Genomic DNA, 25,779 nt, shown 5'->3' with positions numbered 1-25,779 from the left:
TTAGTGACCTCCACCAAGCTAGAGCTTCTCCTTTAAAAGATTGCGAAACAAACTTCACAATGTCTTGCTCTACACATCCACTAATATCAACAACGGTGTCCATCTCATCGAGCCACGTCATGCAATCAATGGCTCTCTTTTCTCCTGTGAAGTCTCTAGGCTTGCAGGAGAAAAAATATTTATATGAACAGGTTTTAACACGTGGCTCTTGATTAAGCACAACCTGTCTAGACGGAACACTCCTTTGATTCGATGAGTGGTGAGAATCATCCTTATGAGATACATGCGTTTGGGAAGGTGGTTTTGTATGAGGTACAGACTGGGTCTTGGTGCGTGTACCACTTGATTCATTATACTGTCTGTCAAGAGCTCGAGTAACGGCATTATCTATTAATAACTGCAGTTCTGCACCAGCTATATTAACTCTGGTAGTATCATTATTCTCCATCGGGTGGCTGTTAACCTCATCTGATCCAGCCATGTAGCTTGATTGCTACATAAATATTGACAATGATTTATTCAGAAGTCTATTATGGAATTGTCATTTATGGCAATTCATTAACCATGGAAATTTTAAGCCATATTGGTTAATTTAATTTATTCAAATTTTTATTATATTTTATCCCAGTTATAAACTATTAAGGATATTGAAATGGCACTAAAGGCCTTGTCACGAGGACAGTTTTGAATTTATAAGCCATGACCTTATAGGATCGAGGCATTAAGGTTTGAACACAGTTTATTACCTTTCTTGACAGAGAGTCAAAGACTACAAATGTCTTTTGACTTTTAGGACAATAGATATAGCCCGTAGGCATTTCATCACTAAGGGATGTTTATGATATGATCATCTTATCTGATGATTTGAGCCATGATTTCTAAATCATTAGGCTAGATAAGAAATTGGAAGGATCCAATATAAGGATGACTTGTGTGATTTTATCGAATCACATTTGCCAGGAGTGCTAACATGTTTTCAGATGTTAGCAGGGGTTTAAATCTTAAAAAGGTTTTACCATCTAGGCCATGTCTAAATGACATATAGGCTAGGTTATACCTTCAATATTTTCTTTCAATATTCAAAGGCAGATCAATTGGAAAAAGGAATGATATTTTGATTTATTTTATAGAGTAAACTGCAATTTTACCCCCTGAGGTTTGGGGTGATTCGCATGTCTACCCCCCCCCCCTAAGGAAATAATTGCAATTTTAACCCCCACTGTTCACCCTTATGTCGCATGTTTACCCCCCGACGTTAGTTTTGATTAACAGTCAACATAATAAGGTAATGGTCAAAGGGTAAAATAGTCATTTCGCTATTAATGTGAAGCTTGTTCTTTACATCACCCCTATAAGTAACATGAAGAAGCAGAATTACCCCCCCCCCCACCTTCCCACCCACCATCAGTCATCTTCTCCGGCGACAGGGATCTCCTCCGATCAGTCTTCTCCTCCGGCGATCAGGGATCTCCTCCGATCAGTCTTCTCCTCCTTTGCAACAACTCCTCCGCTATCTCCTCCGATCAGTCTTCTCTACAAAATGTCGGTTGTGTGTTGGCTAATCCGCTATCTCATCCGCCACACCGCAGGTATAATCGGCCATTGTTAGTTAATCAGGGTCAGATTTAGTCATTATCATGTTATAAACAGGGTTAGGGTCTGATTTGGTTCACTGTTGGTTTTTTTACAGTTGACCTGACGATGAGCTTATCAAGCTCATCATTGGTGGTCCACCTGGTGGTAAAAGTGTTTGGGAGGCATGTCCTCAACTTCCATTATCCACCGGAGAGTTGAGCGGATGATAAGATAGTAGTTATATAGGAATAGTAATGTGTATTTTGTAGGTTAAGTTGTAGGTTAACTTAACTTTGAAGTAGGATAATCCCAGAAGTGTTGATGTTTTGATGTTAACTTAACTTTGAAGTAGGAATGGTAATGTGTTTTGATGTTTTGATGTTTGATGTGTTGATGTTTTGATGTTTGATGTTTGATTAGGATAACATTTTGTCCATTTGATCAAAATTTGCAGCATGTTAGTTGTTGAATATGTGCAGTTCATGACAGTGGTCAAATGTGCAGTTGATGACAGTGGTTAGTCCATTTGATGACAGTGGTTAGTCCATAAACAGGTTCTTTATTATAAGTTTATGACTTGATCATGAATAAGAAATAAGTCCAAGTACCTTTTTGTTGATGTATATTTCCGGTTGTAGGCTATTTGTTGATGTATATTTCAGGTTGTAGGCTAGTAACCTGCTAGCCATATGATCATACAGTTTCACTCATTTAATCAAGTCCAGTTAATCATGTCTAGCCATATGATAGTTTCACTCATTACAGTTGGGGCATAATATGCAGATGACAGTTTGGGCATAAGTCCACAACAGGTATGTGCCTTGCATTACAGTTTGGGTCATAATATGCAGATTAACTGTCCACACAGTTCGGGCATAAGTCCACAACAGGTATGTGCCTTGCATTACAGTTTGGGTCATAATATGCAGATTAACTGTCCACACAGTTTGGGCATAAGTCCACAACAGGTATGTGCTTTGCATTACAGTTTGGGTCATAATATGCAGATTAACTGTCCACACAGTTTGGGCATAAGTCCACACATAATATGCAGATTAACTGTGAGCAATGAATTGAATGTGTATACTGATGCTAATGAATTGAATTGAATTGATGCTTGAATATGCCTTGAATGTGTATACTTAATGTGTATACTGATGCTTGAATGAATTGAATTGAATCATGTATTGTATAGTGATGCTAAAATGTATACTGATGCTTGAATAAATACTGATGCTAAAATGTGTATAGAGTTGCTGAAAATGAATTGATTCAATATGTGAGCAATGAATTGAAGCAATGGGTTGATTAAGAGCATTGGTTTATAAGAGCAGGGGTTATGTTTATAAGAGCAGGGGTTTATATGCATATGTCAGCAATGAATTGAATCAATTGGTTTCGATTATTAAGTTATTCAATATGCTGAATTGAATCTGGGTGGTGGCGGGAAGGGATTTGGATGTCCGAGGGGGTAAAATTGCTTCTTAACAGAAAGTATAGGGGGGAATAAGAAAGGGAATATTAGTAATTTACCTGTGGGGGGTAATAATGCAACATAACAGGAATGTTGGGGGGTAAAAGAAAAGGGTAAAATAGTCATTTCATATTAAATCTAACAGATCAGTTAGCCAAACTAACGCCGGGGGGTAAACATGCAACATAAGGGTGAATAGTGAGGGTTAAAATTGCAATTATTTCCTTAGGGGGGTAGATATGCCAATCACCCCAAACCTCAGGGGGTAAAATTGCAGTTTACTCTATTTTATATGTTATATTCATACATATAAGGACAAATGATACTTTAAATTAAAACATTCCATTGAATGGAAAAATACATAGATGCCCTAAACGGGACTTTTTAAACAAGAATTTGTCGACATAGGGACTAAAAGATAAACATGTCCTTATAAGGACTTAATAAAGAAATCAAATGCAACAAAAAGAGTTTCTTCTTCACTTTATTTCTGGTAATTTTCTCCTTGGTTCTCTGTGTGCGGTATGAATACTGAAGGTTTTGGTGTGTAGTCGAAATCTTCTATTTTAGGAATCTTTGTAAAAGTGGAATCCAAGGATTCTATGGTTAATAAATAATATAAATCATGAATAAGGTTAGAAAAGGGATAATCCAAGTTTGGGATTCCAAGACTTGGAGGTAAGAAATATGAGTCATTTGGGTTCATAGGTATAGAACTTGAAATATGGTTAATGGGTTCAAAAGGTCCTTTCTCCATACTGGTCGTACGCTTATTCGAGCTGTAGTACGAAGCTTTACATTCTTAAACTTCGGATTTGGAGTGCTTCCACCAATGGCAGCTTTGCTCGGCGACACGGTCCTGAGGTACATAAATATCGAAAACAACGTATACATATAACAGGGATGAGATCATTCCTAGTTCATGTCTAGACTCGAAAGTCAAGGAATGTGCTACTGTGTCATTGAGATTAAACACAAAAGGCTAGTGTTTAATTCACTCAATGTTGGCTCTGATACCAACCTGTCACACCCAGATATTTCCACGTATTACCGGTGGGGAGTATCGTGACGTAGTTGATATCATCATAGTCAAATAATCACAGTTCAATGCACAGCGAAAGTCTAAAGTAATAATAATACAAACCGATTCGAAAGTATAATAAAGTATTACACAACGGTTGTATATGGATCCACAGGCGGATCATTAAAACAGAAAAATAACACTGTTCAACAGACTTTAGACGTTTAGAACTTGCAAGATTCCTTATTAACGCCCTGAGCTCCCAACCAATTACGTACAGTACCTGTCACTTAATCTTTTTGGAAAATACATCAGTTTACACTGGTAAATACAATTAACTGACTCTTTTGAAAACATTTATGAAAATTGATTTAAATGCACAAGGAACAGAAATATCCTTTTATAACTTGGGACAATTATATTAAAATAATCTTGTATACAGATTTACATGTTCGTTATACATTCAGGGCCCAATATAGAAACCGAGTCAAGATTAACAGAAACCCCACAAGTATAGGCCCACAAGAGAGTGAGATACCGTTTTTCCTTCGCAACTGTCAGGTGTATGCCTACACCCCGTGCTTAAGACGTGGCCATTTCTTAATAATGATGCCAAGGATATCCGGGACATGGTCATTAACCCCCAAAGGCTTTATTTCAAACAAGACAGATTAAAACGGGTTACCTCAATAATTTAACCACTAATCGATTAAACATTCAATACCCGACCAAGCGGTATTATTATAATATCGTATCCCAAGCCCGTATAGGGAAAATAAGTTAAAAGTATTTACCTGAGCTAAAATGTAATTTTATTCTCAGCCGTATATTCAAATCAGCAAGCACAAGTACCTCTACTGGGGCTCTCAATCTGGAACGAAGGTTTTATTAACCTATTAGATTCCTAACGGGTCTTTTCTATGTTGTAACTTAGACCGGTTAGTTTTAAGGAAAGGTTTACGGTTCGAAACGCAAGATTAAGCGAAGACCGGATTAGAATGTGATTTAAACCCAACAAGTATGAAGACTTGTATAATATGGGTAAATTAAACACATTCTGGATTCTGAAGTAAAAATGATAAGGTTTAACCCATTTTGGTTAATTTATGCAAACTAGTTACATAAACCGTACCGAACGCGAAAAATGCATAACTGGTAACCAAATGAGTCATGAGCAAGTTCCACAAGTTAATATGCTTTTAATATGTTGTGATATCAGTTGGATACCTTCCATTATGCCCAAAACGAATTTAAAATCAATTTAAGCCCCGTAGGGGTATTTTGGTCATTTTAAAGATTATAAAAGAGGTTAAATAGCAATCTGAGGTTCTGGTCTAAAATGATCAGTAAAAACATTTATTTTAATAAGTTATACCAGTAAGATATCATATATATGTGAAATTTATCATTTATGACCAAACTATGCACCGTAGGGGCATTTTGGTCATTTCACATAGGCTTTAAGGGTCAAATTTGGAAATCTGAGTTCAAAACTTTTACTTATGGTTAAAGTATAAAAATTTATTCATAACATCATTAGGTAACAAGCCTTAGGTGCCAAATATGGTTTTAAACCATACTATGCGCCTAAATCGCATAAAAGTCGGTATTTGACGATATTCGGGTTAATCAAGGAAATCTGAGATTTTGATCAGCCTTTACTGTTTAAAATAACTTATTTAATATATAAAATCAGTAGAAAAAGGTTTGGTATGTAAAGGATGTGTAAAACTCATTTTATTAGTAAAAAGGGCATAACCGTCAATTACCGAATCAATGCAAGAATCCTATGTTATGATCAGTTTAAAATTTAATAAAAATTTCCAAAAATCCCTAAATATTATATCTTAACAGTGGGTAGAAATTTTGGTGTCAAAATTTGGGTAGGTTTTATGCCAAAAATTTCGTTTAATTAATAAAAAGGGTTCAATTTACGATATTGAGCATAACTCCTAATTTAGACCTCAAACTGATGTCAAATTTTTAGGACATGTTTATAAATTAGTAATAAAGGTTTTTGTCCTCTCACATTTTCAAAAATCTTGTTTTAATATCAAAAGGGCATAATGGTCAACTTTTAAGCATTTAACGGAACATGCAAAGAACTAGGATTTCTATGGAACCATGTTGTATAACCTCAGAGGGTTATACTAACCTATAATATGGTCCTAAAGGAATCCTAAGGCATAACTAAACTAAGCTAAATCGGGTCAGAACTGAAAGTCAAAGCAAAAGTCAAATTTTTTGCGACTTTCGGTTCCGAACCGAGTCTAAACTCAGAATTGTCGGGTTGAACATGCCTAGACATGTTCAATTAATATTTACCAAGTTATTAAAGAGACAAAACTGATTTTATTGCCTTTACATCATTAGTTATGAATTTCATTTAGAAACGACTCGTTTGACTTTTATTTTAATTACTTTGACCCAACAATTAACTAAGCAAATGTGGTAATTAGGAGGTGCCCTTTTGAGGGTTTAACACCTACCTAATTACGATCACGTAGCCATGTTCGTTGCGAACAACGGCTCAACCGTTTAAAAGTCAAAGCGTTTATCGTAAACGCTTGACTTTTCGGCTTTAATCGCCAAATAAAACAAACTAGCCATAAGAGGGCAGTTACAAAGGGTCCAATGGACTGAAAAGAACTCAAAAGGTTCCCAATGATCAGGATCCTCAGATTTGAGTTAGAGAGCAAGAACTTCAAGAAATGGGTGAAATGAAATGAATGAACAAGGCCCTATATATAGTTTTCGGGATCGCATAGGATCGTGACAAGGGTCGGAAAGTATAACCAGATCAAAACAAGTGTAAAATGGTTTTACAAATCAGGTAGCAAGCCCCTAGATTGAGATATGTGAGTATGGGAACTAGTTTCAACAAAAACCAGCAAAAAACAACCTGGCTGCATCTGTTGATAGGTCGCGGCCCGCGTAAGCCAGCCCATCAGGCTACTCGGCCCATCTAGAAGTCCAGCCCAGCCAAAACTTTGGCTGAATTGCCGAAATGGTCCCTGTCTTCATGTAATTGCCATTTTGACATATTTAAGGCCCGTTGACCCCAAATCAAGGCCCTAAAATGAAGTTAAAGTATAGGGAACATAAAACATGCTCAAAAATATGCCGGATGTCTGTTCGTTTGGTCGTACGGTTGCGTTGTTTGGCTAATTACGACGAAACACGAACGGACGCGAAGAACGATCCAAATTACGCGATGAATGGAATTTTATCAAGCCAAACACTAAAATAAAATATTTTAATGATTACATAAATTTTTGGATGTCCGGATATATTCAGAACGTAAGATATGCGCTAAAATGCAAACTTATGCACTTTTTGACGCTTTTAGTCCCTGTCGATCAAATAAGTTTATTTTTGCGCACCAAACACCTCGAAGCCTATTTCTAAGTTATGTAAAGGATATTTAGGGCATGTTTAACTTATGATCATATTCCAGAAGGTTCGATACCATACGAATCGATAGACTTTTGCAGTTTGACGCAAATAGTCCCTCTAATGCGCAAACTTGCGCATATCATCGTTTAATAGCATCGAAGCCTTATCTAATCCATATTAGGCATTCTTGAGAGTATTATTAAACATCACGATGCTTCGGGTTCGCAGAAAGGTCATTCAGAGGTATAATTAAACATATTGACGCTTTTAACCCCTTAAACTTACAAAGTTGCGCGTAACGTCGCTTAAAGGCATAAAAGCCTTAGATGTTCAATATTTGGAATCCCCGAGAGTATAATCAACCATCATGAAGCTCTTGGTTTGTTAAAAGGTCACTCAGAGGTAAGAATTAACATGTTGATGCTTTTAACCCTTCATCGCGCAAACTTTCAATTAATTACGCAAACGGCTACTCTTGATCAACAAGTGGCTCATATGTGAATAGGAACACTGTGTAACGTCATTCGAAGGCTTATACTAAGCATGTTGACACTTTTAGTCCTTTCCCATTCAAAGTTTTCAATTTTTCAAAAAAAAATAGTCCCTTAAATTCAACGTTTGACTTTATTAGGGTTTATTACACGTGTCAATACATCATTGGACGTGATTTTACGAGGTGTTACAGTGTTCAGTATTTTGAATTCCTTCAAGATATAAAGACTCTTCAATGGTGGGATGTTGAAGAGTTAGTGAAGACGAAGAACATAAAGCAATACTATTATGGTCCTGAAGTGAAATGTCATGAACAATAGTTGTGGAATTATATCAAGCAGTAAGCTAAGTTAAATTTTCCAGATTGGAAACCACAACAGCCCAAACAGATAGTGAAGATTGATCCAATCACCAGAGAGAAAGATATCACATTATACGTGAAACGTCCAAGGTGTTTGAAGAACATGCCTCTAAGAGAAATGGAACAAGATTTCTATAAAGACTTCAAAGGCTGGATCTTCAATCCAAGCATGTGTGAGGCGGTGATAACTTTGATAGATGCGAAAACAGGCAACTGGAGGCACATTCATGTTCTTGATCCGATGTGGCTGGTTAACTGTTCAAAGAAAGATATAGAGTGTTTATTCTTCAACAAGATTGTGTACAACGAAGTTGACAAGAATCAAGCGCAAAGGTACCAAAAGCTGATAAATGTATGTTTTGCTAAAGATATTAACTCTGGTCGTTACTTGGAATCGAAGTGGAGAAACCTCGAGTTAGAAGAATTTCTAAAGAAAGAACATAACATTGAAAAGATGGAAAAGAGGAGGGTTGATGCTGCTAAGCGTGCTAGGTGGAGATTGGGATTCGAAAAGTTTGTCACTGATCAAACTCCAATCGAGAAAGAAGAAAGACAGATTCCTAGGTGGTCGAAAGCTAGAGATGGTGATAGAGTATATCGAGAATGGTGGATCAATGTGGGAAGACCTTTAAGACAAAAAATGTTGGAAGAACGAAAAGAAGAAAGAAGAAGAAAGGCAAAAGAACGAAGACGCAACAGGAAGGCATGATGAAGACTATACAGGAAGAAAGACTGCAGCTACATCCAAGGGGGAGTCTGTAGATGCATATGTCTGTAGCTTTCGTCTGTATCGAGTCTAAATTTACCTGTTTGTGGTCTATGTACAGTTTTGTATCAAATCCGGGATGAAACAGAAAGTTAGGTTGTTTTGTAAGTCCATCCGGACGGATGGAGTCCATCCGGACGGATGGAGTCCATCCGGACGGATGGGTTAGATAGCTTTCATCCGGATGGGTTCGCCTATAAATAGAGGGTCATGGTACCTCATTTGAGATACTTGTCTTGACACCTCTGGCGAAGCCCTGCTCAATTCTCTCTAGATCTTTATACAAGTTGTTACCTTTAATGAGAATGAAGATGTTAAATGGTGTCTGTGTTGTCTTTCTCTCTCCTACTACATTTTCGGATTCCGCACGATCTTGTAGCTGCTAATCTGACCTGAGTATGTTCGAGCAACCGAACTCCCGGTCCTCACAGTGGCAGAGTTTTGGCAGCTGATTTAACATCTGCTTCTCTAGTGGTGGAAGTGACTTTGTATTGTGGAATCACAATGTCAAATCCATGGTCTTGTGAGAAAGATTGTGGTAATCCTGCAGAGTTATTCTTGACAGACACATCTTCAAATGTAAATTTATCAAGGTCAAACCATTCAGCAGGATTTGCTGGGATTTTTAATGATGAAAGTTCATTGAACTTTACATTCAAGGTCTCTTTCACAGACCTAGTCCTTGTGTTAAACACTTTGTAGGCCTTGGCTGTGATTGAGTATCCCACAAAATAACCACAATCCACTTTGTTTGTTGGTTTAGAATTGAGTTTTCCTTGTGTGGATTGACCCTGAGCCGAACACCTTTTTCCTTTTTGATTAATTATCAGAGAATATATCAACCCTTTCTTAAAAAAACTTGAGAAGGGCTCTACATCCTGTCATGAGCATTGAGCCTCTACTATCTAAAACAAGTAAAAGCTCAAGGAATATATCACCCTTTTCATTAAAAAAATATTGAGAAGGGTTATGTATCCTGTCATGTACATGAAACCTCTACTATCTAAAAACAAGTAAAAGCTCCCTGATGTTTATAATCAATTAGTTTGGTGAGTGTCCAAAGTCAAAATAGCTTTAGATGGGGTCAAAGACATTTCAGCCTCAAGTTTAGGAGAATGGTCAGTGGTTTGGGCAAATTCTTTGTAACATCTGCTGGAGACCATTTCCTGTTAGATGATTATTCACTTTTGATTTTAAAAGTCTTTTGTAGACCTTATTACCATGTGATACCTTTTGAAAAAATTGTTTCCCATATTCTCTTTGAAAATTATTAGTTGGTGATACATATGTTACCCGAACCTCTCTAGGAGCAGAGGTTGCACTTAGCAGTTTGGTAACAGATGTTTTAACAAGGATGAAGGTTTATTTGGGCTTTCCTTTTGTAGTACTAACATGTGGACTCTTAAGTATTTTTTATTTATACTCTTTTCTTTTTTTACTTCAAAAGTTTTGAGGTAAACACACTTTTGAGTTTTGTGATTTTATCAGCAAATGTTGTAACATTTGCTGGAGGGTCTTTTTGTCACACCCTGGCTTTGCGGAAGCGTGGTTATTTTGGTGTGACTTCTTAATACCATAGCTTAATCATAACAAAGCTATATGAAATAAAACCATGCAAGATCATCCATTTGATTAAGTTTTAAAAACCAAATACAATAACATTGTCTTGACGGAAACACATCCTAACGACATAAACATTGTTCGACAAACATAAACATCAACATAACATAAACACAGTTTAAGGACTGTGACTTATCCAGGAAAGAGTCACATTCCCTAAACCCGGATGACCTCGTAACTAGTGCAGCGGGAAAACGTGTCATACCGCGCCAGATCCTTTAATTCCCTGAAATACATGTAAGTTGAAAAATCAACAATAATGTTGAGCGAGTTCATGTGTAAGTGAGTAAATAAACCTTTGTAAGTATAAAAATCCTGGTATGTAGCAAATAAGGGAATTGAGATCACCAATGGTTTGCAAGGCCATTGATATGTGTGAAGTGCAAGTAGGGAGACTCAAACCTAGCGGATTTATGCGTCGGGCACAAAGTCACCCCGAGGTCCGTTTCTAGTTTGGCCTGGGGCTGGGCTCGCTACACCCAGATAGATCTACCGCTCCTGTCCCTCGGTCCTACCATGAGGATTAATGACCTCATGTTGCTCCTACCCACTCACATGATCGAAGTACTAAACCTCCTTACGCTAACCATACCATGTATAAAGTACTTGTAATCATAGTAACATGTATTTCACCCCCGCAGTTTATAAAACTGAAAACAATTAAGAGAAAACGGGGACATGAACTCACAGCGGTGCGTCTCTACCAAGTATACCTCCAAGTCAAGCAGCTGTGCGATGACCTACATGTACTAATTCTATTAGACGGACGGCCGTGCCTTAGCTTTATGGTTTAAGTTTTTGGGAAATAGTTAGACAACTATTTCGTGTTTACATTCTGTATATACTTGGTAATTATTTTCCTTCCCAAGGATGGGGGATTTAATACATGTGCGTTCGAAATATATTTTTAAGTCTCACTTAAAATATATTCTACTTCTAACTCCAAAATATAAATATTTTTCTCAAAAAAAAATATTATATTTTTATTTCACATAATTTCCCAAAATAATACCTTGACAAAAATACGCGTTCATAAATATTTCTTTAAAATGCGTAAGTTACGTTTTAACGATCGAGTGGTAACAATAATTACCGGTGTAACTTATATATTTATCGTGAAAGTGTTCGTATTAATTTGGATTCGTTAACATTCGATAATATTATTTTTACCCTAAAAATAATATTTATACACTTCACAAAATATTTGACAAGTGACGTTGTGAAAAAAAAATATATTTACTAAATATATATTTATCACGTTTTATTTTGTGAAATCCCACCTCCGATATTTTGTAAATAAAGTCGTGGCGAAATCTATATTTTGAAAACAAGTCGAAAAGTATTTCTAACACTTATAGTGAAAATAATTCTAAGTGTTAGGTTTTTGCAAAATTTCGCCAGAGTTTCCTCTGTAACTGGAGGTGGCCACGCTTTCAAGCGTATCATTTTCTTTTATAAATCAACCCAACAATCTTTTAATTCGACCAAAATAACGCTCAAAGCAACAAACTAGTAAATAAATATGTAAATCGCATAAATTACATGAACTTGTAGTTTTTCCAAAACTATGATGTAAATCCCATTACTTTTAGCGGATCTTTATATAAAGCAATCCGATTTCGTAAAAACCTCGTTTTTAGAGAAATTCCGTCTTTACAACTTCTCGTCATCTTTTACAAAAATAGTTATTTTGTCGAAACTTTGTGCTACACAAGTGTTTACGCACTTGTGTTTTCTAAAAATCATTCTTGTTAGTGTAAGATCCGTCTTTAGAAAACATAATTTCTTTGATACTTGGTTCTTTGAAAATACCGCTTGTAGATCCGTAGATCTACTAGTTTTAAACACTATTTCATAATAAAAATCGCTTTTACACAAGTTCATGATTCGTGTGTGGTAGAGTTTCATCCTTTAACCTTTGTTACATTCAAAACAACTTTATGTCATGATCCATGATCATGACCAACCCGGGTTAAACGATGATCCGAGCTACCATAACATAGATCGGGTCCAAATAACTACACAAAACAAATACTACAAGATTTACACATCAAACAAGCTTTTAACCATCACTTTTAGTGTTTTTAGTAGACTTTCATGTTTCAACTTGCATGTTTACGAGTTTTAACCGTTACAAATCATTTTAACCACTTCAAAATAGTTCGAGAAGGTGATTCAAGTAACTTACTACTAGCTCGAGGCTAGGGAAGAATCTAGACGCAAAATGAGAGGATAAAAGCAATAGAGTGAGGTCCTTCGTCTTCCGAATGCACCAAGCCTCCTTGTGAATGATCCTTAACACTTGAATGATGTTGGAATGGCTTGAAAGAATTCGAAAGATGGATGGATGTAAGTGTGGGTGTTCGGCCGAGAGAGAGAGAGCATAGAGAGAGAGAGAAAGTGTTGTTGTGATGAATTGTTAAGTGAAATATCATGTGTGCCAAGAGTTGTTCTTATAGACAATTACCAAGTTCTTTACCCATTGGATGCAATGTCACTTAGATATTAAACACAAATGATTAATTTAATAAAAAATGGTACAAGGGTGTCCCCCAAGGGGACCGAATTCGTAAGGGGGGGGGGGGTCTTGGTTCAAATCTAACTAATTAGTTAGTTTATAGTTAGGTTAAGTTAGGTTAGTTAAGTGCTTAACCCGGTTAGTAGTGTGTTGTGCTTTATGGCGGGTGTTAGGGTATTCAGGGACCCTAACTGGCTCAGAAAAAGATAAATAATGTTATTAACAATATTTTCATGTTCCGGGTATAGTCCGGTTGTTCGGTTGGATAGTAATCCGTTAAAGCGCTTAGCAAAGCTTTAAAGTGTCGTTAATACCATTTTTAGTGACACAACTTATTCCCGACACTTTGGAAATTGTCTAGTAATATTTTTCTCATGTTTTGGCACTTTATTAGTTAGCTAAAAGCTGAATTGTTAATTAAAGTGCTGAATTTTGTACTTAGAGTACGTTTTAGGCATATCCGATCACTGTAACTTATTCTTAGAGACGCAGTTCTACAACCCTTGTATCCCTACACTCACCACTAGTGTAGTAACTATTTCTGGCTCATACAGGCCTTACAGGCAGTGTCTGCCTGATGCTGGCTTTATCAGCATGTTCAATAGGTTATCCGTTCATAGTGCTACTGTGCTTTTGTGCATCATGTTTGTCACTAAGTTTCAGCATGTAAATAATGTAGTGACAGTAAGTAGAGTATGATGCAAGTATGTACATGTATCAACATTCAAGTAGCAGTTTATCCACAATTTCAGGTAAGCACAGTAATTAAGCAGTAATTAATTATTAATTAAGTCGTACGGATACCTGGTTTAGTGAGGGTTGTCACACTTTTAAGGGAAAGATTTCAATTAATCCAGAATCATTTACAGCAATGTTCTGAGAAACATGGTCATTTTATGCCATATTTCACATTACGTTTGATATGGTTTTCTGACATCAACTGATAACCTTTGCAGGATTCTACCCATTTTTCACAAGTGATTTGGATAGACTCAAGCTCCTTTTTACAACTCTGGTATTTTTCTACCATTGTTTGGAGTTGATCCTTGGTTATGCTTTGATTCATGCTTGAGACTGCTGATTTTCTTTTCCTTTTTTAAACAATTTTGATTTACTTTTAAAGGTTTCTCAAACTGTTTTTCAACATATAAGATCTTGTTAATAAGGTTTTTATTCACCTCCATGATGTTAGCAAAAGCACTAATGCATTTATCTGAACATAAGTCTTTGATGACTTGAGGTGAAACCTTAGCAGCAACCATCATGGAACCACCACATTCTCCATCATAAACACTGGTAGACATTCTATCTGTCAAATCCTTATATCTTAATTCATCACCTAATTTAATAGGATCATCTGAATTTGTAACTCGTTAATCCTATGGATCGTTAACCCTATGGATAGTGAGAACTTCCTTGCCATTTATCTGAACATAAGTCTTTGATGACTTGAAGTGAAACCTTAGCAGCAACTATCACCAACCCCACAATTTGATTATGGATCGTTAGAACTTCCTTGCCAATTTGTAACTCGTTAATCCTATTAATACTTGCAAACAAAGACTACCATCCTCATTGTGGCCACAAACAAAGAAAATGAAGTTTAACATCTTTAAAATATAGATCATGATCTATTACATGATAATTTAACATCTTAACATCTAACAACACAAGTCAGGGTTCTACAATTCAACACACAGGAAACAGAACATAACAAAATTATAAAAACAAACAAACAAACAAAAAACCCTAATTTCCTGATTTAGTTGCAGCAACAGCTTTGTCATCTTGCTTATGAATTCTAGAAAATTCAAAGAAATTCCGATCATAATTTCACAAGATTCATAGAAACCCTAAAAACTTTCTAGGGCAACAGATTCTTCCTCGGCCTATCTCTCTTTCTCGACACCATAGCTCCGACAGTCGGTGGGGTCGCCGTCATTGTCGGAACCGCCGTTATAGTTGGAGATCTGCATCAGATCCAATACTTTCCAAACACCAATACTTCAATACTAGCACCACCAGCAACAAACAAATATCCCCATTTGCAGTTGGATATCTGCATCGACGTCATCGTCAAAACCATCATCGGCTGCTCATTTTCCAGTATAAACAAAGATCCCCAGTTTGTTGTTCCATTTAGGGTCTTAAGATATTTGCAATGTGATTTATTTAATTGTAACATTTGTGGTTTCCCTTGGGTTTGTGGAGATGCGAATCAAACCCAGGTGGCGGTGGTGGGGATTGTTGGACGAATTTGGTGGTGGTTGTTGGATACAGTAGTGGTGGTTGGGGTACGATGGTGGACTGGTGGTGGTTAGATTTAGTGATGGTGGAGGTTGGTTGAAGAGAAAGAGAGAGACAGACAGAGAGAGAGAGAGAGAGAGAGAGAGAGAGAGAGAGAGAGAGAGAGAGAGTTGAGAGAAAAAGATAGGGTTTTATGTGTACTTATATATATTTTTTAATGTTCTAAACAAATGAGTGAACTTACCAAACTTCCCTAATGTGCTAAGCATATGAGCAGACTTAACTTAAAATTTTAACCAGGTTAAAGGACCTAAGGCAGAATGGTTTTAACAAAGAAAGAATTGTGACTGTAATTATTGTAGCTAAATGACATCTATTGCAATCCGATACAAATGTAAAGGACGAAAAGTGTAATTTACCCAAGAAATTATAAATATATAGAATAAACTCAATAAAATTTATATTTTATTTAATGATAAAATCCAGATCCAAAAATCCGGTCGGATCCGATTCGAGAAGATCCGGAAAAATCCGGTTGGTTGAAATTTTTAAGTTCGTATTGGATCCGGCTGGTCCTGCGGGATTGTATCCAGTTTCCCAGTCGGGTCAAGTTATATTCAGATTTTTTTGTACAACTCTGATCTAGGTTTAATAATCAATGTGAATGAGTGGCTAATTGTGTCAATTCAATTCATATGTTGACAAAATGTGGTATGGGATTTTAAATAAGATAAATTGTATTGAACGGTAACAAACTGTGGGCTCGTTTGTTCGTAGAACTTTTTGTAAAGGAATTAGAAATGGAATTTTTTTCTGTCCCTTCTTTTTAATCTCTGAATTCTATTCGGTTCGGTTCGCCCTTCCATGTGCTGCTTGTCGTCGATTTTGTTTGGTTTTTTGGTTTTTCTTTGTTGATTTTGTCAATTTTATGGTTGTTGGGGATAGGTTGAAACATTGGCTTCAAGTTTTTCGATTTTGGTTTCAATTGGCTTCAAGTTTGTCGATGATTTTGTCGTTGTTCTTCGTTGATTTTGTTGTCGTTATTTGTTGATTTTTTTTCCAATTTTGATGTGACTACATCAAGTTTATCGATCATAGTTACTAAAATTAATTTGTGATTTTGTGGTTTCAAGGTGTAGATGAAGATGAAAGAGAAGCAGTTAGTATAGTTTGAGTTCTTGTTTTACTCGCGGAAAATATGAATGAATCATTAATTTGGATATTGAAATTTTAAAATATGAACTAGATATCACAAATGAAAGAGTAAACTACAATTTTACCCCCTGGGGTTTAGGTCAATTGGCACTCTGACCCCCTCTAACGAAATAATTGCAATTTTACCCCCCAACGTTGATGTTATGTCGCACATTTACCCCCTGGCGTCAATTAAGGTTAACAGTCAACATAACTATGCAAAGGTCAAAGGGTAAAAAGGTAATTTCCATTGTCCATTGTGTAGCTTATACAATACAACACCCTATAAGTGATCGATGAAAGCACATTTACCCTATAAGTGATCGATGAAAGAGAAGCAGTTAGTATAGTTTGAGTTCTTGTTTTACTCACGGAAAATATGAATCATTAATTTGGATATTGAAATTTTAAAATATGAACTAGATATCACAAATGAAAGAGTAAACTACAATTTTATCCTCTGGGGTTTAGGCCAATTGACACTCTGACCCCCCCTCTAACGAAATAATCGCAATTTTACCCCCCAACGTTGATGTTATGTCGCACATTTACCCCCTGGCGTCAATTAAGGTTAATAGTCAACATAACTATGTAAAGGTCAAAGGGTAAAAAGGTAATTTCCATTGTCCATTGTGTAGCTTATACAATACAACACAACACCCTATAAGTGATCGATGAAAGCACATTTACCCCCCCCCCCCCCCACCTTCCCACCGGTCCTCCACTCCTGCTAAAATCGATCAACCCCTTTCTCCGGCGACACCACTATCTCCGGCGACACCCCTTTCTCCGGCGACACCTTCAGACCGTCAGAACGACACCTTCTCCCGCGACACCTTCAGACCTTCAGCAGGGGGAAGGGTTTTGGTTACTGCAGTAGCAGAAGTTGAACGAGAACGAACCAAACAATAACATTTGTTTGTTTTGCCGAACACCTCATCAAACCAACTGTTTATCGTTGGCGAACTGTTTATCACTGGTATCATTTGACGAATTTCTCTAACTCTGTCATGACCTCTAACACCAACGGCCAACCCCAATGGCCAATGGTATCACCGTTATCATTTCGTTTGCTGGATTCGTTCACCCCTAAAAGGTATTTGTATTTCACAGGTACGCTGTTGTCACTTTATCTCTGTTTTGACTGTTTCTTAGTTCTCTATACACATATATCAATCCATATTTTTCCTTCACATCAACAGAGAATACAACATGAAAATGTCATTGTGGTCTATGATTATTATCTAAGACAGATGTAAAATGTTAACCTTAAGTTTAATTTCATAAAACCAATTAGCTTAATTATGTTACTAGATACCTGCAAATATGAACAGAGCAATGTGTTGTGGACCAATATGCTATTGCAAATTCTACACTAGTAGACAAGAGCATTAACTTTAAGACCCTACCTCCAATCTAATCATACCATAACCCTACCTCCAATCTAAAGTCATACCATAACCCTTATACAACATGCGACTTTTTTGTACTATTGCTGTGTGTATTTATAGGTTGTAGCGAAGTGTGAATTATCTATACCCATTGCAAACATACAATTGACGAAAATGAGAAATTTGATTTTGTTTTTCTTTGTCCTTTCCTTTTTCTTCATTTCATACACCTCATCCTCTTCCTCTTCTGTTCACGTGCAATTTAAAACACATTACACCGATTTCTTGTTAATTACCATGTGTAGTTGACTTTGGCTGGTCAAACTTTTTTGGCGGGAAGGGTATTGGTTACTGCAGGGGGTAATATTGTTACTTACAACAAAGTATAGGGGGTAATAAGAAAGAACAATTTAGTAATTTACCAGTGGGGGGTAATTACGCGACATAACAAGAACGTTGGGGGGTAATATTAAAGGGTAAGATAGTCATTTCACATTAAAGTTAACAGATTTGTTAACATAATTGACGCAAGGGGGTAAATGTGCGACATAACATCAACGTTGGGGGGTAAAATTGCAATTATTTCGTTAGAGGGGGTCAGAGTGCAAATTGGCCTAAACCCCGGGGGTAAAATTGCAGTTTACTCCAAATGAAAATATCAGCATATAGAATTGCTAATGAGACAAAAGATCAAATACAAATTCCCCTATTATACAAAATGTATGAATATGGTGAAAAGGTAAAAAAACATGATGGCATTTTCGTAATTATTTACTCGTAAAGTAATTATTAAAATTACCTTACAAATGATCTTGTAGGATAATTTTGATCTTGTAGGGTAATTTTGTAAAACGTTCTTGTAGGGTAACTTTGATCTTGTAGAGTATCATAATTACTCTACAAATGATCTTGTATGGTAATTTTGATCTTTTAAGATAATTAAACAAAGATCGATCACAATCGGACTTCTTGAAGCCATCTTCATCACTGTTGTGATACCCTAACCGCCGTCACCATCGGTTTCTGCCTGAAACGGCAACCGAAACCCTAGCCAACACTTGAGTGCGACTGTTGACCACCGCTACGGTAACCGCAAACCCCGGTACGACCGTCGTTTTCCGGTGGCTCGCCGCTGCATTACTCATCCTCGTATCTTTCTCTCCCACGTTTCCGGTTCACTCTGATTTCCTGGTTTTTCTCTGGGCAATGTTAATAAGATTTGGTGAAGATGAATAGATAATGTGCGCTGGCAAAGAAAGAAAGTGACACGTGTGTTGATGATAATGTGAAATTCCTTCAGTACCCTTTATCACTGTTATTAATATATGTATAATTTTGATCTTGCAGGGTAATTTTATAGAGTATCATAATTACTCCACAAGTGTATCAAAATTACTCTGCAAGTTTCAAAATTACCCTACAAGAACATTTTACAAAATTACCCTACAAGATTAAAATTACCTTACAAGATCATTTGTAGTGTAATTTTGATAATTACCCTACGAATAAATAATTACGAAAATGTCACCGCGTTTTTTTTTCTTTGATGTGTTGCATATGTTTTGTACGATGAGGTTGTTTGTCCATGAATCACATGGGAAGAAACGTATGGGGGTGTTTGGTCATTTTAAAACATTCCATTCACTTATTGTTGAAATCCACGTAGTGTTGGAATTCATTCCAATTCAAATTCCATTTTTACCAACCAAACACAATTTTCTATGGAACTCATTTCAATTCCTTCAAATTCCATCGACCAAACGGGCCTGGAATTTTGAAATATATAGTATTATCATTTTATTTTGATGGATAATGATTCTGCAGGGGTTTTTACACATAATATCAATCTAATCTTTCCATTTGTTTCAAGTTATAGGTGCTATGCACTTGCTGAAACTGCTTGAATTTATATTTTATAGTAATATTTGGACTTATTGACATACTGTAACTATCGAAGTACCAATTGAGTCATTGGAGGCGAGCTTTGAGAAGACCGATGAGTCGACGATCAGGCTACAGGTTAACTGGAAACGCACTGTGATTGACGTCTGTCAATGTAGGCTGTTCCTTGGGTCGTCCACTAATTGAGGGGAGAAAGGCTGGTCTAGCAGTGCAGTTCGGCTCCACCACTTTCGACCGAGTCTCAATGTTGATATCATGGTCTGTTACAAAAGGTTGGGCTAAAGTGGCTGGACAACACTCAAATTTGGGTTATTCGGTTCTAACCGGATTCGGATTTGGACCGAATTTTTACAGATTTAATTTCGGTTTAAACCGAACCGAATTTGAAATTCGGTTTGGTTATATTTAGTTTGATTTGATTCAGTTTCGGGTATAATCAGTTTCAAACCGAATAATGTATAGCCTACAAATGAGCTGTTAAAAAAGCCACAAATGAAGGGCATGGAACTGAATAAATTCGGTTTCTAAAGCTTATTTTGCTCGAGCCTTACACTTGTAGACTTTGATATAAATTTATATATGTGTTATATATTATGTATTTTACATTTGTTGTAATATGAGAAAAAGCAAAACCGAACAAATTAGTTATCAACGTTGGGACTGTCATTCCTCTGGTTAATATAACTATTGAGGCCAAAAGCCAAAATGCCCAAAGTAAGGAAAGAAAAGATGGACAGATTACCAAACATAAGGTTCCTCATGGATGCATGGGTGCATATGCTACAGGTATATGATTAGTTGGTTGAGGGAGAGCGAGCCACTCGGCCCTTCACAGGTGTCTTGGAAGGACTCACCCTTCAAGAATGAAGAGTTTGTGTATGTTAAGCAAGGGACTGATTATCAAGATTTCAAAAGTAAGTAACAAATACATATTGAAAACTAACCTGATCTTTTGGCTTCCAAGCGTCTGCCCAGAGCAATCCAATGCCATAATCGCACTCTCTGCCTGCAAATTGTTAAAAATAATTAGGAAAAGAAACCATCATCAAGAAGTCCCCAATGTAGAAGAAAGAGATGCGCCTTGGAATCCTTTTGCAAGGGCGCGGTCGGCGAATGCCGCCTATAGGCAAGAGAGAGAGGTGGTCAACCAACATGAAGCCGAGTTGGCCACCAATGAAGATGGCAGTGATGGATGCAGTCTACCTCCCAGAGGTTTGGTCAAAACATCAAGTTTTATCCACTTTTAACACTTTCTGTGCCTGACGTTTCAAGATTTTACACATTTGGTCCCTACATCTAACAGAGGCCAACACCGTCTATATTATCTATAAATTTTCATGTGTTGTATTAAAAAAATAACATATACATATAAACTCCATCAAACAGTGATAGCAGAAGTGTGTGGTACGAATCGACGGCTGTTAGTCAATTTCCCGACGAACAAGGTAATTTTTGGCGTTCAACTAAACCTATTTATATGTAACTGGGTCAAAGAAACCACCTACAGTTGTCTGCTACTAAATTAGATTCACGGACTGTCTGTCTGTTTAACATGCCCAATCCATTTGGCCCATCCTCTGGAAAAAAATTTATCACCGATTTGAGATAACTACAAGGGATGGCAAACGCGCCTAAACCCCAAAACATTTCGAACGGGTCTACAATTTCACGTGTTTAGAATGGGTAATGATATTAGGTGATACGGCCCCATTACCTGAACCTGTTTACCGGCATCGAAACGGAATGTTTACATATCATACAATCTTAGAAAATAGAATAAATGGCATGTCAACGTTGTTAGAAACATAAAATTATTAGAAGTGTAGTTGAATATAACCACATAAGACCATAAACGGGTATACCTACATGCAATTTCTAACCACATAAGACCATAAACGGGTATACCTACGAACCCGCCGGGCATTGAGTATATAATCAGCTTTGTGACCAAGATTACCAATACCCAACCCATTGTCATTGTTATTAACTACAATCCAGATCAACCCATTCATTAGATAATGTGTCAGATTTTTCATCTTGTTTAGTCAACATTTGGCATACTTGATTCATTTAAAGGGGCACACAATAACATGAGACTCCTAGAGAACATTGGAAACGAATATTAAAACTTACCGAAACAAATTCGACAAAAGCAATTCGTGAATGAACATGGTCCCCCGAAAGCTTGATGTGAGACACCTTAATAACAAGTTCAACATAGGAACATATTTAGTAACACTCAAACAGAGTACAACCCTATGTTGTAAAAGACGCAAGGCGCAGGCGAGGCGCATAGGCCTCACCCGGCACCTAGGCGCAAGAAAAGCGAGGGCTTTTTTAAGAAAGGCGCCCATAGAGAAAAATATTAAAAAATATATTATGCTTTGAAAATAGATACAATTCCACATATAAAATAAAGAAACTATTATAAATGCCATTTCATTTTTGGTGTTTTTAGTTTTTAAAAAAAGATGAGTATGGTCTGGTGGCTGATTAGATTAAAAACGACAAGGAAACACATCTTTATCCAATAGTTAAAAGGTTGACTTTTCAGGTCAATTGAAACAATGGTTTACCGCTGTATAAAAGCTTTAAAAATAGCATAAAAAAGAAAGGAGCGCCCGACAAAATTAGTCACACGTTTTTCCCTCGCTACGCCTGGTTTCGGGCGCTCGCCTGAGCACCTTTTTTACAAAAAAAAAAGCCCAGATTTGTGCCTAAGCTACTACCAGGCGCTATAGCCTCGCCTCGCTACGCCTGAGCGCCTAGGTGTGCGCCCGACGCGCTTTTAACAACATAGAAACCCGCAACAGAAAAAGGCTAAATAGTAAAAAAATTGAGAACACTGTCCCAACCTCGCCACATCTTGCTTCAAAAAAGTTCTTGACTTCATCTCGAGAAACCTACAATACGACGCTTCTTATGATTTTTTTTTTCTTTTTGCAGACACGAACCTATTTGTTACATCTTAAATAAGTAAAAAAAACTCATTTAATCAGACAGATCATTACAAAATAAATGGAAAAATAAAAAAGAAAGCTTCAACCTTTTTGTCAATATTTGTACAATAGACTGTCCTTGCACATATCTCCTTCTCATCATCTGACTGTATTTTAGATAAATAAATATTAATAAATAGTGGCATCTTTTAATATCTAAAAATTTAGATATCATTAGAGCGATTCCTACTTTGGGAAGAAAAGTTGGATTTACAGGAAGAATTGCCGTTTTTGAAGGCAAGACCGTTATTTGAGAGAATCCCATCATCATGCCACTAAGATTAAGAGCTGATCTTGCAGAATCTGCCATCATTAAAAAGCAAAGTTAGCGTGGTCAAAGTTACCGACACCTCAGTTTTCACATCACCGTTTTGACCCATTACCGAGTGATATTTATTATCTTAACATGAAAATTTTGAAATTTTAGCTTAGACCAAAATTTTGAACTCTAATAATTTCTCCGTTTTGACCCGTTACCGAGTGATATATGTTATCCTAAGATGAAGTATTTGAAAGTTTTAGCTTAGATCAAAATTTTAAACTCTAGTGATTTTTCAGGCCTATAAAAAGTTAGTTAATATTTTTAAGCTATTAGCCCTATAAAAATTCCAAATTTTAAAGTTAAAATGTACTACATACTCTTATCAGCAAATTCCAGAAATGCAAAGCGGAGACGTGAATGTGGATCACCACAAACTCGACAGTCCAGAACCTTTATAATGGCATACAAAATGTTGAAACAATCAATTGAACATAAATTTAAAAATAATAAATTAAATTTAAAGACCAAAGGAGTTACTTGTCCATAGGTGCTAAATAGTGCCACAAGTCGATCTTTGGTGACCTAAAAAAAGAAAATAAATAAATAAATATGTTATGAAAAACTTATTAAAAGATTTTCATATACCAAAAGAAGTAAATGAGAAATGATAATTCATACTAACATTATGATCAATGTCCGAAACATATATAGTTCTCTTAATCCTGTCTTCTCTTTGAGCTTTGAAATTTCTTCCATTCGACTGTCTTCTCCCCCGATTATACTTATTTTGATGGAATCTACACCTCATCTGGGTTGACCGAAGATATGGAGTTATACTTTTTTTACGCTGTTCATTTTCTCATATAAAGGTAAGGTAGATTTCAAGCAGTAAAAGTAAGAGAGTTTCCATTTTCTGTTTTGTACTTGTTCAATTTCCAGTTAAGAAATAAACTCAGAAAACGTCCCAAAATCCCGTGTTCATTTGGCTTTGAATATCTATGATCACTAGCATATTTATCCTCTAACAAAATTATCAAAATTTAAAAAACTAAGATAATAGAACTATGAAAGGGAAGCAAATAATGATTGGACTTGCTTATGCTTCTTGAAATAATGATGGGACTTGCTTCTATGGTAAACATAACACAATAATCGGATAAACCTTTGTCTTAAAAGTTTGGCAATTTTGCTTGCTTCCAAAATGACCTGTTTCGACCCGTATCGTTTTTTGTCCGAACCCCTTCTGACCCAAACCAAAATGACCATTTTTTTTTCAAAAGAACCCATCAGGACCAGAACACATTTTAGCCCGTTCCCTGCCCGTTTTGCCGGGTATAAGATAATAAAAATAATTTAAAAATATACGAAGTAAAAATAATCAAACATTTGTCTTAGAGTTTGACAATGCTGCTTGTTTCCAAAATGACCCGTTTCAATCGTACCCATTTTGTCCAACCTGTTCTGACCCGAACCAGAATGCCCATATTTTTAAAACAACCTGTCCTGACCCAAACATTTTTCTGAGCCGTTACCCTGCCACACCCAACCTGCCCATTTTTCCGGGCATAAGATAATAATAATAATTAACTAAGTAGCACTGGAACGGGTACAGGATCAGGGTACGGGGACGATACGGGAACGAGGAACGGCAAAACTCAAAATTCCAAGATACGGGTACGACAATAAAAAATATAAAAAATAAAAATACATTAAACAAATTCCAAAAATACTACATCTTCCAAAGGTAATTAATTATCAATAATCAAATCATTTTCCAATTCCGGTTCATCTAGTGACAGATCGGCAATCGATAGAGAATTAGAGATGATGAGACTTGAGAGTTTAGAGATTAGAGAAGCCGAATATGATAGGTCTATTTATTTAATGGCCGGTTGTGGAATTTGAAAGGGTAAAAACCCTAAAAATAAATGGAAACGGGCTGTATACTTCTACCAGATACGTCCCAACATTGGAAACGTTTAGGAAACGTCCCCGACGAGTACCCATAGTGTTTCCGTCCCCGACAAGTACCCGAGACGGGTACGGCCACATAAATGGAGTCCCCGTGCTACATAGATAATTAAACATATAATAAGAAAAAAGAATAAGAATCAATAATCAATCCCAAACACCTAACTTCACCCAATTAAGAGATAAACAGGTGTTAATAAGCAATCCTAAAACTGAAACAATCTGAAACTTAAGGGTAAAACAGAACAGAACATACCATACGATTATGAAGAAACCCGTTAATCTCAGGAAAACTTGGACGCATCCACCAAAGTGGCGGAAATTCGAACGGATGATCGTTGCTATCTAATGATGAGTCCGAAAAGGGATCGAACACATCAGCCAGAGGATTCAAGTCAACACTGGACAAAAGATCAGAAATAGAATCGCTATCATTAGAATTAGAGACGCTGATATTCTCACTCTCATTCATATCGTCAGGAACAGCAGCCATCAAAACCCAATTCCGGTTTTTGATTGGAAATTGCAGAGTTAGGGTTTATGAGGAATTTGATCACAGGACGATGAGGAGTTGATGGGTTTGTGTAGAA

The 25,779-nt window shown here is 36.6% G+C and overlaps 1 protein-coding gene across 2 annotated transcripts; it reads right to left on the bottom strand.

The window, feature by feature from the left end:
* Positions 1 to 19,868: 19,868 nt before the first annotated feature.
* Positions 19,869 to 25,779, bottom strand: LOC110912648 (polyadenylate-binding protein-interacting protein 9). 2 transcript variants are annotated; one of them, XR_004880440.1, is made up of 11 exons: positions 25,446 to 25,746; positions 23,901 to 24,026; positions 23,756 to 23,800; positions 23,596 to 23,668; positions 23,147 to 23,259; positions 23,004 to 23,063; positions 22,813 to 22,860; positions 22,091 to 22,156; positions 20,902 to 20,963; positions 20,700 to 20,812; positions 19,869 to 20,217 (listed from the first exon to the last, which is right to left on the bottom strand). XR_004880440.1 is itself a non-coding variant. In XM_022157416.2 (10 exons), exons 1-10 carry the CDS (start codon positions 25,680 to 25,682, stop codon positions 20,752 to 20,754), a joined length of 891 nt encoding a protein of 296 aa, XP_022013108.1. In that variant the 5' UTR covers positions 25,683 to 25,779; the 3' UTR covers positions 20,492 to 20,751. The 2 variants fall into 2 exon arrangements, 1 of the variants encoding a protein (XP_022013108.1); XM_022157416.2 differs by lacking the exon at positions 19,869 to 20,217 and having other exon boundaries at positions 20,492 to 20,812; positions 25,446 to 25,779.

The sequence above is a fragment of the Helianthus annuus genome, chromosome 15, assembly GCF_002127325.2.
Source record: "Helianthus annuus cultivar XRQ/B chromosome 15, HanXRQr2.0-SUNRISE, whole genome shotgun sequence".
Taxonomy (NCBI): domain Eukaryota; kingdom Viridiplantae; phylum Streptophyta; class Magnoliopsida; order Asterales; family Asteraceae; genus Helianthus; species Helianthus annuus.
The sequence above is the reverse complement of the archived record's forward strand: the minus strand, read 5'-3'. Positions and strand labels throughout refer to the sequence as shown.